This window comes from Hemiscyllium ocellatum, chromosome 15, assembly GCF_020745735.1.
Source record: "Hemiscyllium ocellatum isolate sHemOce1 chromosome 15, sHemOce1.pat.X.cur, whole genome shotgun sequence".
Taxonomy (NCBI): Eukaryota; Metazoa; Chordata; class Chondrichthyes; order Orectolobiformes; family Hemiscylliidae; genus Hemiscyllium; species Hemiscyllium ocellatum.
In genome coordinates, this window is record NC_083415.1 from 34,458,743 (window position 1) to 34,473,929 (window position 15,187).

Below are 15,187 nucleotides of genomic sequence, written 5' to 3' on the forward strand. Positions count from 1 at the left end.
GATCGATCTCTTTCCTCACTATCTCGCTGGGTCCTACCTACCCCCCACCCCCACATTAAATCCTCCCAAGCAGTTCTAGCAAATTTCCCTGCCAGTATATTAGTCCCCTTCCGATTTAGGTGCAATCTGTCCTTCTTATACAGGTCACTTCTACCCCAAAAGAGATTCCAATAATCCAAAAATGTGAATCATTCTCCCATACACTAGCTCCTCAGCCATGCATTCATCTGCTCTATCTTCGTATTCCTGCCCTCACTAGCTCGTAGCACTGGGAGTAATCCAGATATTACTACCCTTGTGGAGCTCTTTTTTTTTAAAATTCTACCTAACTCTGTAATCTCCCTTCAGAGTCTCAACCTTTTCCCTTCTAATGTCGCTGGTTCCAATGTGGACAATGACCTCCTGCTGGCCCCTCTCTCCTGTGAGAACATTCAGCACCCTCTCTGAGACATCCTTTTATCCTGGCACCAGGGAAACAACACCCCATTCTGCTTTTTCTCTGCTGGCCACAGAAATATCTGTCTGTACCTCGGACTACAGAATCCCCTAATACAATTGATCTCATGGAAGCCGACGTACCCCTCAATGCATTAGAGCCAGTCTCAATACCAGAAACTTGGCTTTTCGTGCTACGTTTCCCTGAGAATCCATCACCCCCTACATTTTCCAAAGTAGCATACCTGTTTGAAATGGGTATATCCACAAAAGACTCAGCTGTATCTGCCTACCTCTCTTACCCTTCCTGGAGTTAACCCATCTATGTGACTGTATCTGAGACTTTCCCCCTTTTCTATAACTGCCATCCATCACATACTGTAGCTGTTGCAAATTCCTCATCGCTTCTAGTTGTCTCTGCAACCGATCCACTAGATCTGATAAGATTTGCATCCAACAGCATTTATGGCAGATATAATCTGCAGTAACCCTTAAATTCTCTTTAAACTCCCACATCTGACAAGAAGTACATATCACTGCAAAGGCCATTTTTGCTTCTTCACAATCTACAGACCTAGAAAATAACACTGTCCTATTCCTCTTAAAAAAAAACTGCCCCAGGTTAAATTAATAGCTATGGCTTACATTTTAAGTTTAATCAAGAGACTTAAAAACATATAATCAAGAAAGAATCCACTGTACCCACTACAGCAGCCTTTCTATTGGACAGAGTTAAAACAATAATTAACTTATCTGATTCTGTGCTGTGAACTTCGCCCAACTGTTCCTCCAAGATTAGTTGTGAATTTCATGTTCTTATGCTTTCTCTCTTTCTAGAAAGTTGGTATCAACAAGTATGTTAGCCTTCTCTCACACACAACAAAATTCTTTTATACATTCATGGGATGAGGATGTCACAGACTTAGCCAGCAGTTATTACTCATCCTTAATTGCCTAGAAGGCAGTTAAGAGTTAACCACATTGCTGTGGGTTTGGAGTCACATATAGGCCAAACCAAGTAACGGTGGCAGATTTCCTTTCCAAAAGGACATTAGTGAATTAGACGCCATTCAGTGTTTAATGACTTACAATTGTCATTTTGTCGTCCACTCCTGCAGTGCTATGGAAGTTTAACTGCCCATGTGTAGTTCACTTATCTGCACACACGGTTTACATGTGAGACTATAGTATTAAGTTAGCCACATAGAATGAAAAATCCACATTGTGATGATTTAGTTGTTTCAAGGCTGGCGAATGCAGATGCTGCAATTAACCTCAGCACTTTGGACTAATGAAAGGAAGAGTCTAGTCTTGATTATTATTGTGATCCGTAGGTTGTGTGTCTGTCTGTGCATCTGTCATCATTAAGTCAGGATCAGATTCTTGGATGGTCCATGATCCCATTCAATTCCCAAAACTTAAATATCCCAAGGAAAGACACGAGTTGAATTGTAACAATATTGAATGATTTTCTTTGTGGGGGTGCTAATTACTCGATTGTTAATTCTCAACTTTGAACAATTTTATTACTGTTAGTCAAGTTGTTTTACTGTTTAAAGATTTGCCATCTGGGTGGAGTACTGATGTTTGGGGCAAGATTTTGTAGCTTTCCATTTAATAAACTTAATTGCTCTCTGTCATGTTTCAGTGGGGACTAAATACAGTATTCTGATGGACTGGTGCACTGTTGAAGTGCTGTCAGATGATATATTGAACTGTTCTTGGTGGATGGACAAGATTTAAATACACTTTGAAAAAGAGTACAGGAGTTGTTTATTTATTCTATATTGGCAAAGAGCCTTGAGAACCATTGATTAGCTAATCATTTTTTTTAATGTTTGTTGGCACTTTGGCATTGTATATTCCTCCACTAGCAACAATTATATATTGCTCTATGGTACTGTATTTTGCTGTCTGTGGGAGTTTACTGTCTACAAATTAGCTGTTGTATTTCCTGTTGCAACACTCACCATTTTTACACTTCAAAAGGACTTAACTGGCTTAAAATGCTTTGTAACAATCTAGGATTCTGCATGTTTTATGGAAATGTTGTAAGTTGTTTTGCTTCTTGATAAAAGTTAATTTCATTCTTTTCATGTAACTTTTCATCCCATTAGGTATCGACATGAATTCAAGTCAAATGAACTGTGGACTGAGATTAAACTGGTGTTAGACACTTTTGCAGAACCCCTCACTGCACTTTTTAAAGTATGTGGTACCACTAAACAACAAGATTTTAAAATTTCTGAATGATATTCATACCTCATATTTCAGTCTTGAGATAATATACATTGCAATGTAAAATTTGTATCAATGTACTAGTTTTCCATCATAATTGAAGTGTACAATTTTTGCAGACTACAATTGAACTGTGCCATACACATGCCAAGGATGTCAACGTATTGAAGGTTCTCTTCTCTTCACTGGTTTTGATTGCTAAGCTGTTCTATAGCTTAAATTTCCAAGTAAGTTTCAGTGGTGTGGATTTCATTTCATCATGTGCCTTTATGCAGATTTGCAGTTAACAATTTGTTCTGTACTCTGCAGGACTTGCCAGAGTTTTTTGAAGACAACATGGAAACGTGGATGATGAACTTTCACAGTTTGCTCACTTTGGACAATAAGTTACTCCAAACTAATGTAAGTGGCAGGTCTGTGCAAGCATTTCTGCTGTTTGCAGTGTTTGTCTTTAGAATTTGTTCCTGATAGTTTTAAGAAGTTGAATGTGAAGAGTTTGGCTGGGAGAGGCAAGAGTACACTGAGGAGTAGACTTTGGTCAGATTTGTCAAGCATGCAAAAGTAGTATGCTGCCAATAAAGTTGCACTTTCCAATGTTTCATTAAATCATCCTTTGACTATTCTTTCCTTTCTCTGATTGTCTGTGTCTGTGAGGTTTCAGCAGCTGGTGCCACATTGGAAGGGAAGTTGGGACATGAAACTTCATTATTCATTTAGAATTCAAATGAGAATTCTAACTACTAAAATCTGTCAAATACACCGAAGGAATTGTTGTTTATTTAAAAGTTTAGCCAATACTTGGAGCAATACTTTTTTATGCAGGTGTAGGGGAAGTTTAAAAGTTTAATATTTTCTATATTTTGTCATAAAATCAGTAGTTTTTATTGTTTTTGTGGAATAAAGTATTAAAGTTCTTTGCTTTGAGCCTTGGATTTCATCCAAGTTGCTGTTCTAAATGAATTTAAATTTAATTTTGTGCAGGATGAAGAGGAAGCTGGTTTATTAGAACTGCTGAAGTCTCAAATATGTGACAATGCTGCTCTCTACGCTCAGAAATATGATGAAGAGTTCCAGCCCTATCTACCTCGGTTTGTCACAGCTATTTGGAATCTACTAGTTACAACCAAGCAGGAGGTTAAATATGACTTGGTAGGTTTAGTTATGATAAAAAGAAGCAATCTATTAGAAATATTAGATTATTTGGGAAATTTTTCAGAAGTTGAGGTCTTCAGGTGTTTATTGCACTTCATCTTTTGCTCTTGTAGCTCATTGTCTGAATTAAGCTTTGACTATCTACTGGTCAGATGCAAGTTCTTCCTTTTCAGTTTTTGCTTCATGAACTCTTGATCTCAGTCACATGATTTGCTCCTGCATACAGAGACAGACCAGACCCTCTTCAGTACCTGTGTACTTGGAGTGTTTTCTTGCAGCATTGTGTGGCTAACTGTAAAACAGTTCTGTCAAAGGTTGTATTATGGTTGAAGTTTAAAATGTGGTAAGTTGAAAACAGATGTGTGGCTGAAGCAGTGTTTAGAAGGGATAGAACCAAACATTTTCATCAGTAACAAAATTGCCTGCTGGGACTTGAGTTTGCCTGCTTAAGCATTGCCAAATCTGGTCAACTCTGTTGTAATAAAATTTGAAACTCATTTGAAGTTTACAAATATCAGACTGTGTCTTAAAACCCCATCTGCTTCGCTAATGTCTTTAGGGGAGGAAATCTGTCATTCTTATCTTGCCTGTCCTATTTATGACTCTAGATTTGCAAATATGTAATTGACTTACCAACCCTGTAAAACAACATGTCAAACAACTCCGTTGCATCAATGGCAAAGGAAAAAAGAACTTTCTGTACCATTTTTAAAAAATTCATCTATGGCAATTGCACGTCGCTAGCTGCCTATTATTGCTCGTCCTTAATTGCCTTTGAAAAGGTGTTAGTGAGCTGCTTTCTTGAACCTCTGCAGTCTTTGAAGGTATCAGGACGCCCACAGTACTATTATAAAGAGAATTCCAGAATTTTCACCCTGTACCAGTGAAAGAACAGCAATGTAGATGCAAGGGAAGATGGAGTGTGGCTTGTTTGGAAAATACAGGCTGGGTGTTCCTGTATTGCTGCTGCATTAGTCTTTTGAAGTGGAAAGTCATATATTTGGAAGGTGCTGTTGACGGAGTGTGGTACATGTTCTTCTATTGTTTTGATAGTGAAGGGGAGTACCTGTGGAAGATGGTGAGTCGGGTGCCAATTGTGTTGCTGCTTGCAAGTTTTTGGGGCTGTAGTCATCCAGAAATATGGGAGAGTATTCCATCACCTCCTTGACTTGTGCATTATAAACAGTGGACAGGTTTTGGGGAGTTGGGTGAATACAAACCACAAAATTTCCAGCTTCTGGCAGGTTGTTTTAGCTATAGTATTCATATATTGGGCCAGTTTTGTCTCCAGTTAAAGATGACCTCCAGGATATTATTAGTGGCAGACACAGAAGCGGTATTGCCATTGTCAATTCAGGATAGATGGTTAAATCCTCGCTTCTTGAAGATGGTTGTTGCTTGGCATTCATGTGGTGTGAATGTTAGTTTCCACTTATCAGCCCAGCTTGAATGTTGCCTCGGTCTGCTGCATACAGACTCAAACAGAGAAGTCCCAAATATTTCACAATATTGTACAGTTGCCAGTGCAGAACCCTATTTCTGACCTTATGGAGGAACGGTCATTGATGAAGCAGCTCATGACGCTCCCAGAGGAACTTTTGCAGTGATGTTCAGGGGTTGGGATAATTGACTTCCATCAGACATGTTCTTCCTTTTGTGCAAGGAATGACTGCAACCACTCGAAAGGTTTCTCCCAGTTCCCATTGATTTCAGTTTTGCTAGCACTCCTTTAGATTAGATTAGATTACTTACAGTGTGGAAACAGGCCCTTTGGCCCAACAAGTCCACACCGACCCGCCGAAGCTCAACCCACCCATACCCCTACATTTACCCCTTACCTAACACTACGGATTAGCATTTTAGCATGGCCACTTCAGCTGGCCCGCACATCTTTGGACTGTGGGAGGAAACCGGAGCACCCGGAGGAAACCCACGCAGACACGGGGAGAACGTGCAAACTCCACACAGTCGCCTGAGTCGGGAATTGAACCCGGGTCTCAGGCGCTGTGAGGCAGCAGAGCTAACCACTGTGCCACCATGCCGCTTAGAATGGTTCATCTGAGGCTGATCAAAAAGTTGTCATCAAATTGTTATTTCTTAGTTCAGAAGCCAGTGGCTCTGGTGTCTTTTTTCTGTGTTCCAGCAAAAGGTATCAGCAGATGTGATCTTTGAAACAGCAGCATCTCCTTACACATTTGCCTTGCTTTATAAAAATGTCTTATGTTTTTAGATCACAGTTCAAAAACAAAACACATAAAATGATGCACATAAAGCACATAACTTAAGAGTGTGTGTTCATTTCGCTACAGTTGTCTTCTTAAATTGGCAATTTCATCTAAATTAACAAAAACCTAGACTTCCAACATTATATCCTAAGGCATTATACTGTGGTAAAATGCATTTTAAGGCAGTAGGAAAGATACCTGATCCACTTTATTTTAGCTCAAATACAATGTTGATTTGATCATACAAATGTCGAGTCACTGTATAGACCTTGAAGACTAAGATACTTGTGTTTTCCCATCATCTTAAATAGTGTGTAAAGTTTTATTACGCTGAACTTCAGTCTCTCAGAGCTTAATTCTGAAAGAAATGAGACATTGTGTATACTTTGTTTCAACATCTTTAGATCATCACCTATCTTTAACTGTTCCTTCAATTTTAGGGAAAAAGATGCATACAAGATGTCCTAGTGAAGCATATCATTGGGGTATGACTGATGGTGCAAATCTGAAATAAGCTTATCTTCACATAAGTTGAATGCTATTAATGTTTTTGAAGCAAAATTTATGAGAATTCTTAACAGGGGAAATACCTCTCATCCTTGCCCCAAAATCTGCCTGCTGTTTTAATTCCACTAAGTAAAATCTAATTTTTCCTCTCTTGTATTTTAGTTGGTCAGCAACGCTATTCAATTCCTAGCATCTGTTTGTGAGAGACCACACTACAAACATTTGTTTGAAGATCAGAATACATTAACTAGTATTTGTGAAAAAGTTATTGTTCCTAACATGGAATTCAGAGGTAATTAACATCAAAGAAATTTATACTGTAAGATACAAAGCATAAATGGCTATGATGGGTTCCGTAAAACTATTGAAAATGTTGATGAGTTGGTGGAAAAAAAATTGATTGGATAACATTCATTGTTGAATAGCTTGGTAAGCGTCATTAATTACATTAAGATGCCAAAAGGCTGTAAACAGTTGTGAATAATACTTAAGCATGACCAGGGGCCTCCAAGATTGCAGGAAAGAAAATTGAAAATAAACAAGTTGATCTATAATAACTTTGGCAACAACATATTATATTTTTTCAATTGCTGCAATTTGCTGAAAACAATGACCGGAATTGTAACTGTTAAAAAAAAGGTTGAATTGAATTGTATGTTTTGTTTGGAAATGTGATTGAGTAGCTTTGTATAGTAATTTCAAATGAGCTGTTCACTGAATAAAGCAAACCTCTTCACCTTTACCTATTGAATAACATTGGTGTTATTGTTTTTAGCTGCTGATGAAGAAGCATTTGAAGATAACTCCGAAGAGTACATCAGGAGAGATTTGGAGGGATCAGGTAGTTTTTGGTTCTTGCCCTTATGGATGGATGTGGCTGAAAATTGCAATAAATTGCCATGAGTGCCACTACAGTGTGGCACAATGTTAGTGCTGCTGCCTCACAGCGCCAGGGACCTGGGTTCAACTCCAGCCTTGCGTTACTGTGTGAGGTTTGCACTTTCTCCAAATGTCTGCATGAATTTCCTCATGGTGTTACTGTTTCCTCCCACAGTCCAAGGATGTGCAAGATAAATGGCTTAGCAGTGGTAAATGTGGGGTCACAGGGATTTGATTCGGCGAGGTGGGTCTGAGTAGGATGCATTTCAGAAGGTCATTGTGGACCTGATGGGCTGAATGGCCTCTGTCTGCACTGTAGGGATTCTATGATTCTCTGTGAATGTCCAATTCACAAAAATGTAGGACAAACTTAATCCAAACAACTATCACCCCACCAGCTTCCTGTCAATCATTTAAAATTGTACAGTAATTCTGTTGAGCAATATGAACTAGTCAAAGTGTTCCGATCTCATCACAGCCTTGGTGCAGATGTGGACTCAAGCTGTATCCTTTTGCAGCAAAGAGATATTTAATGACATGTGGTACTGATGGGATCTAACAAATTTTAAAATTAGTGGAGGAGCCTTGACTGGACTAGCGGGAATAAAAAGCTAGCCAAATGCTAACTTCGAAACCCCAGTTGATATTCATTGATGCTCCACTGATTCACTAATGTCCTGTAGCAAAAGAAATCCCCAGTCTGGCTTGTGCCACGGGGCAATTAGGAATGTGTGATCTCTACCACCAACTGAGAAAACTGGCATGATTATAGACATACCACTAGTTCCAGGGAGAACCTCCATAGGGCAGATTAACCATCCTTTCATTGTTGCTGATGTAAAATTGTGGAAGTCGTCATTGAACTCTGTAATAGATCTGCGATCAGCATAAGGTTTACAAATGTTCAAGAAGGCCATTGGCACATTTTCAGGGAAATTCAGGTTATCAATGACTATAGTCAGATATCATCATCCACCATCCAAGAACAATTTTGTTTTCAATATACGATATAGTTTCGTGAAATTATTATCATATGCTAGTTGAAGCTTCCTGGAAGTTCAAATGATGGTAATATTGCTTCCAATACAATTTTTATGCTGATATTGGCTGCAATTAAATTTACTGCTAAAAAGTACTAGTTAGTACAGCTTGCTACAAAAATAACCTGCTGATTGAAGTCCTGCTGCAATGTAGACATCTGTATTTTCTTGAAGGAGCTAGCTTAGGTCAAATGTTGAAACTGTTATTCTTGAAATTAAAAGGAAAGCTGCAATTCCGTTTTAGCGTAGTGATATCATTTAGACATTTTACTTTCTTACATACTTTTAAGTTGTGAATTTCATCAGCTGCAAATATATTCTTGATTTCTCCTCTTTCTTTCAACCCACCTATTCCAAAAATCAATCGCCATGCCTCTGGTTTATTAACCTATTTTTTTCACAGACATTGACACCAGGCGAAGAGCAGCTTGTGATTTGGTGCGGGGTCTTTGCAAATATTTTGAAGGACCTGTAACAGCAATATTCTCTGGATATGTCAATTCAATGTTGCAACAGTATGCCAAAAATCCTGCTGTTAATTGGAAACACAAAGATGCTGCAATTTATCTTGTGACTTCACTTGCCTCCAAAGCTCAAACTCAAAAGGTACTGTTTGTCCTACTGGAACATTTATTTCCTTCTGTCTTGCTTTGTCAGTTAAATAACGCTTTTGTTTTAAATTTCAGCATGGAATAACACAAGCAAACGAACTAGTAAACTTAACAGACTTCTTTGTTAACCATATATTGTCTGATTTGAAGTCTCCAAATGGTGAGTTAAAATATTACGTCAGTAATTTTTAAACAATATTTCAGATTGTGTATATATGAAGTGTAATGGTTTTACAAAAAGAAACCATGAGAGAAAGCTATCACTTGAACCTGTAAATTACTGGATGGTATAAATATATGCACAAACCTAACTGTATAATGTCTGAAAGCTCAGGTTTAACAGGTGTGTTTAGTTTTCCAATTCCTATGTTCTGTAACTTTTAGTAGTCCTGCAATATCTGTAGGAATGTATTTTTGGAGTGCATTTAAATTGTTATCTGGCACAGGCATTGTAGTCTTGTTTTAGTACTTGACACCCATGATTATATACCTGATCTTTGTGTTTTTAATTCTGTTACAGTGAATGAATTTCCTGTGCTGAAAGCAGACGGGATTAAATACGTTATGATTTTCAGGAATCAGGCAAGACCACTTAATGTTTTGCACTTGGCATACTTTTATTATCTGGTTACTGTAGAAATGTTTTGCTATAAGAATAATATCTGTGTTTGTAAAATGATTGCTTTCACACATCTAGAAGATACATCTATGTACTCAATGTAACAGTGTACTAAGTTGAAATTTCGTACATAGATGTATCTTTTAGATTCTCAGACATTTCTCAGAGAGGCCAGTTAACTCATCATGTATGCATTGATCAACAAAGATCTGACTATATAATCCCATTTTCACCTGTAGCCTTGGAGGCTCTGGCAATTCAAGTGAATATCTAAGTATTCATCAAATGGTACCAGAAGTTCTGACTCAACCATCCTTTCAGGCAGTGAGTTCCATTCTCTCATCTCCTTTGAGACAGCAAAGGTTCTCAAATTTCCTCTTAGCTTTTACGTTAAATCTATACCGATCAGTGATTTCCTATACTAATTGAAGAAGTGTTTTCCTATCCACCCTATCTATGTCAATCGTAATCATATACACCTCTATCAGATTCCAGTTCCGTCTTCACTCCTCCAAGGAAAACAATCCAGCATATCCAATCTATCTACGTAGTCAAGACCCTCCAGCCAAGTAGTATCTTGACAAATGTCCCTTGCACCCTCTCTCATGCAGTGACCTCCTTCTTTTAATGTAGTGGTCACACTAGCATGTAGTACTCCAATTGTGACCTAACCAGCTGTAACGTAACCTTTTTGGTCTTGTATTCTGTACCTTCGATAATAAAGGCAAGAGTCCCATATGCCTTTTTTGTTGCCTGCCCTGCAATGTTCAGCGATCTGCTAATGTGCAAGCCAAAGTCCCTTCCAGGGTCCTATCAGTCATACTTTAATTCCTTGCCTTGTGAGGCACTTTCCAAGTAAATTTTGTCACTTCTCTGGGTTGTTTCTGGTATTGTGGTGGTGTGGGGTATAGTGATGCAGAGGTCAGCTACGTACAGGCTGAAAGGTTCTCGAGGCAATTGAAGTGTTTTGTTCTGTCCTTGTCTTGCACACCCAAACAATCCTAGCTAATGTTTGGGTAGTTAAAATCCCTTGCCATTAGTGCCTTATTATTTCTTGTACTTCGAAATTTGATTGCATATTTGATCCTTTATCTCTCCCTGATGGATTGGGGCCTATTTGGTCTCACTTTGTGATCCTTCCAAAATGTCATCCATCCTCATTGCTTTAATTGATTCTTTCAACCAATATTGTGATCACTGTTTGCAGCACCTTATTTCTCTTTATTGGTATGTCATTGGTCCCAACATGGACCACACCCTCTGGATGTTCACCCACCCCCTTCAAACTGCCCTGCAGCTGTTTAATGACATTCTTAATATAAAAACACAAAATGCCGGAGAAGCTCAACAGGTCTTACTGCATCTGTGGTGAGAGAAAGAGAGCTAACATTTTGAGTCCAATATAACATTGGACATCCTTAATCCTGGCACCTGGGAGGCAGTATGTAATCCTGGAGTTATATCTAGTTTGCAAAAGAATTTGCCTACTCTCCACATGAAGGAATCCCCTCCTGGTATTGCTGTTCTACAATTCTTCCTCCTGCCTTAAGCAGCAGGTTCACCACAGCGTCATAGCATTATTTCTGGCTGATCTCTACAGAGGAACTATAACTCAATTTCCAAGGCTAAAAACCGGTGTTCAAGTGTAATGCACTCAGGATTTCCTCCCTACCTGCCTGTTCACCATCTTAAATCTATAAATTTGTTTTGGTGTTTTTAAAGTATTTTTCATCATCTGTCATAATTTTTTCTATTTTAAGTGTTAATTTAAAACTTGCATTACAGCTTCCTAAAGAACAGCTTTTGATGTCCCTCCCACTGTTAATTAACCACTTACAAGCGGAAAACATTGTTGTTCACACGTATGCAGCCCATGCTCTTGAAAGGATATTCACTATGAGAGGACCCAACAATACTACTTTGTAAGTATTTCTTGCCACAGTAGTCAAGGTCTGCATCATGCCTGTCTTTCAATTTAGTGTCAAAAATTGAAATTGCTGGAAAAGCTCAGCAGGTCTGACAGCATCTGTGGAGAGAAATCTGAGTTAGCATTTCTGGTCAAGTGACCCATTCTCTCTTTCTGTTTCTGATTTACTGCATCTGCAGTTCTTTTATTTTTTTTTCAATTTAATGTTCTGTGTTAATTTTTAATAATACATAGTCAGAAGGCCAGGTGCTGAAAGGTATTCATTGTTTATGGGAATTTTTTTTTCCCAGAATATCTCCTGTGGAGCTCGTCCCAATGGTTGAACAGCTGTTAACAAATCTTTTCAAAGCTCTCACTTTGCCTGGGTCTTCTGAAAATGAATATGTCATGAAAGGTGAGAATGTTTTATCAATGGCTTATTGGTTGACGAGCTTTACTTCCGTCATTACACAAAATTAAGACAATATATTTACCAGCAATGTTTTACTTATTCAATGTTTAATTCCCATATCATAAGAAGTACTTATAAATAAAATGAACCTGTTTTGAGGAAGTACGGTTTTGTTTTCCCATACATCTTGTTTCCTTATTCAAGGTTGCAGATCCATTTCACTAGAGTAAGATGCATTCCTGTCTTATGTTCTTGCACAGCATGCAACTTGCCTTTACTTGAAAACCTAGCTGTATTAAAGAAATTGGATGCCTGGAATTCTCTGTCCAACCTCTGCTTTAATTTACAAATATGTATTAACACTTTTCTGTAGATAGCTTCTCAAATTCATGTAAGTGTATTTGTAAGCCTATTATGTTTGAAATGCTTATGTAACAATAGTAGAGACTGATATACTGCCAGTCTATGTTATTCATAACTATCAGTGCTGAATTATGTATCCCTTGTACTGCATGTTAACTAAATTAATAGTTATAAAAACAAAAGTATTCATCCAACATCATTTATATGGACACTGCCTATTCTTTCATTATGAAGAAACTGAAGAGTTAAATATCTGAATTTACAAACTAGATACCGTTCCTTTTAATAGTGTATAGCTGCTAGTGAGAAATGAATTCTGTAAGAAAGGAAATAATATTTATAGCATAGTGCAAGAATGTTTTAAGAGACCGATCTAAAATATATTTCAAACAATAGTTATATTCATTTTTGTAATTAGGTATCAAAATTCTGGTCTTTCGACGTAGAAATAAATTAAGATGTTTCTGATCTCCTTGTGCCACCATTCTATACCTCAGAACCACTGGGTTTAGTAAATTGTTCCATAGCTATCCAGATGTTAGACACGGAAGTGATCAGTGTTGCATCTTGTACATTCCCCCTTGTTATGAAGATGTGAGTGTACTGTACTTTTAAGAAAGTTAAAAGCTAGTGGAACTGCCTGACAGCACCAAGTGTTCTCAACAAGATACAATGTAGTCTGTGGTCCAGCAGTTAGTGTAACTAATTGCCTGGAGACAAAAACAGATTTGAATTAGGCCAATCAGTTTAAATTATACCCCAAAAAATGCCAAATTCTAATCAAGTTTGCATTTAGTATGTTGACAATCTTAAAAGCTATTCACACAATCCAAATCCTTTGAGGGTATAAAACTGGGGAAAATTGAACAGTTGGAAGGAGAACTGCCACACCATCAGCATGTAGGGACTGACTGAAAAATAGTTCTCTTAAAGATGCCTTTATCGATCACTCGAGTGTGAAACAGAAATCCCTAATAGGGAAAGAAGATCAAGGAAGGTATGAAGAGAAGATTTAACATCTGGCTAGCTTTGAAAACTTGAATTTTTGGTAAACCTTAAACCGCGCCCCCCCCCCCCTTCAAGATTATCGGACTATTACTATAGAAGAGAGGAAGGAATTGTAATTAGTTTTTGGTTAATTATTCTCTGTTATACTTTAAGAAATAAAGTTATTTTTAACTTTAAACACTTCTTAGCCTCTCGAATTTTCACAGATTACTGCACAGGACAAATCTTTTCTGTGTTACTAGTTTAAATTACTCAGGAAGGTTTACCCTGTGTCGTAACATGATAGTGGGCAAGTGGCTGTTATCATTTTTCCTCACAATGCTTTTAAGAAAGAACTGTAGGGTTAGGATGTCTGTCCATCCATTTCACATAGAGGGCATAGGTTTCAGGTGAGAGGGGAAAGATATAAAAGAGACTTAAGGGGCAACTTTTTCACACAGAGGGTGGTACGTGTATGGAATGAGCTGCCAGAGGAAGTGGTGGAGGCTTGTACAATTGCAACATTTCAGAGGCATTTGGATGGGTATATGAATAGGAAGAGTTTGGAGGGATATGGGCTGGGTTCTGACAGGTGGGACTAGATTGGATTGGGATATCTGGTCAGCATGGACATGTTGGACCGAAGGGTCTGTTTCCATGCTGTACATCTCTATGACTCTATGACATGACATGGATGCATAGCTTGTGGCAAGAACATCTGCTAAATGTGTTCTCTTTCTCTTCACAGCCATTATGAGGAGCTTCTCCCTTCTCCAGGAAGCAATTGTTCCTTATGTTCCCACACTCATTACGCAGTTAACACAGAAGCTATTACTAGTTAGCAAGGTGAAGTACCCAATTACTATTCTCATGTAGTTTGTTTACTTCACATAAAGATAAATGTGTGTTTTAAATCCTTTCTTGATTTTTTTTAAAACAGTGGTCTAAAAAAACTATGTACTAAAGTTATTCCTATTTGCTGTATCTTAATTTTTAAAAAAACAGTTTAGTGATTAGGATACTGAATCACTGTTGCTGTTGTTTTGCTAAATTAGCATCAATTTCATCAATGTATTATTTTGGATTTTGTCCTTGAAATGGACTTGACAATTTGCCGTACTGCTGAATGAGTGACCAGTTGCTTGAAGTTCCATCTTTTGAATGAGACAGGAAATCAAGGTCCTGTCAGATTGCTCAGGTGAACTTTAAAAGTGCCCTGCCACAAATTGAAGGAGAGCAGGTAGTTTGTTTTGGTTTCCATTCAGTGTTTCCTATTCAATCAACATGACCAAACATATTATCTATTCATTTGCTCATTGGTTGAATATAAATGTAAACAAAGAAGGAATTTGAATTCATGTATTGGTTTATCAACATTAACTTGAATCTGATCTTTTCCTAGAACCCAAGCAAGCCACACTTCAACCATTATCTGTTTGAGTCTCTTTGCCTATCAGTACGTATAACATGCAAGGCAAATCCCGCCACTGTGAGAAGTTTTGAAGAGGCTCTCTTCCCAGTGTTCACAGAGATCTTGCAAAATGATGTGCAAGGTGAGTACAATTTGAAGTAATTTCATTCCCTACACAATGAATTAATTTTTGCCTTTGTGTTTTTGACCAAACTCTGAGTTAAGATGGAAAGAAAAACAGTGAGATAAGGATCAGAGAATTATTGATTAAAGTTTGCTTAAAAACTCATAACAGTTAACTAGCTACAGGGTGCCTATAGATCATAACAAGAACCACCTTGGTTCATATGCCTCAATCAGTCATTATAGAAACTCACTAAACCAATCCAGAAACCTGACCAA

At 37.9% G+C, this 15,187-nt stretch overlaps 1 protein-coding gene across 1 annotated transcript in view; it reads left to right on the forward strand.

Annotated features, from left to right (window-relative positions):
- cse1l (CSE1 chromosome segregation 1-like (yeast)) overlaps window positions 1-15,187 on the forward strand; it is a 49,775-nt gene that overhangs the window by 21,651 nt on the left and 12,937 nt on the right. Inside the window, exons 6-18 of the mRNA XM_060836355.1 lie at window positions 2,553-2,643; window positions 2,793-2,900; window positions 2,983-3,075; window positions 3,655-3,822; window positions 6,720-6,849; window positions 7,333-7,398; window positions 8,880-9,082; window positions 9,163-9,247; window positions 9,608-9,669; window positions 11,492-11,628; window positions 11,924-12,027; window positions 14,123-14,220; window positions 14,777-14,927. Of these exons, the coding sequence (XP_060692338.1) occupies window positions 2,553-2,643; window positions 2,793-2,900; window positions 2,983-3,075; window positions 3,655-3,822; window positions 6,720-6,849; window positions 7,333-7,398; window positions 8,880-9,082; window positions 9,163-9,247; window positions 9,608-9,669; window positions 11,492-11,628; window positions 11,924-12,027; window positions 14,123-14,220; window positions 14,777-14,927 (1,496 nt within the window). The remainder of the gene's footprint in view (window positions 1-2,552; window positions 2,644-2,792; window positions 2,901-2,982; window positions 3,076-3,654; window positions 3,823-6,719; window positions 6,850-7,332; window positions 7,399-8,879; window positions 9,083-9,162; window positions 9,248-9,607; window positions 9,670-11,491; window positions 11,629-11,923; window positions 12,028-14,122; window positions 14,221-14,776; window positions 14,928-15,187) is intronic.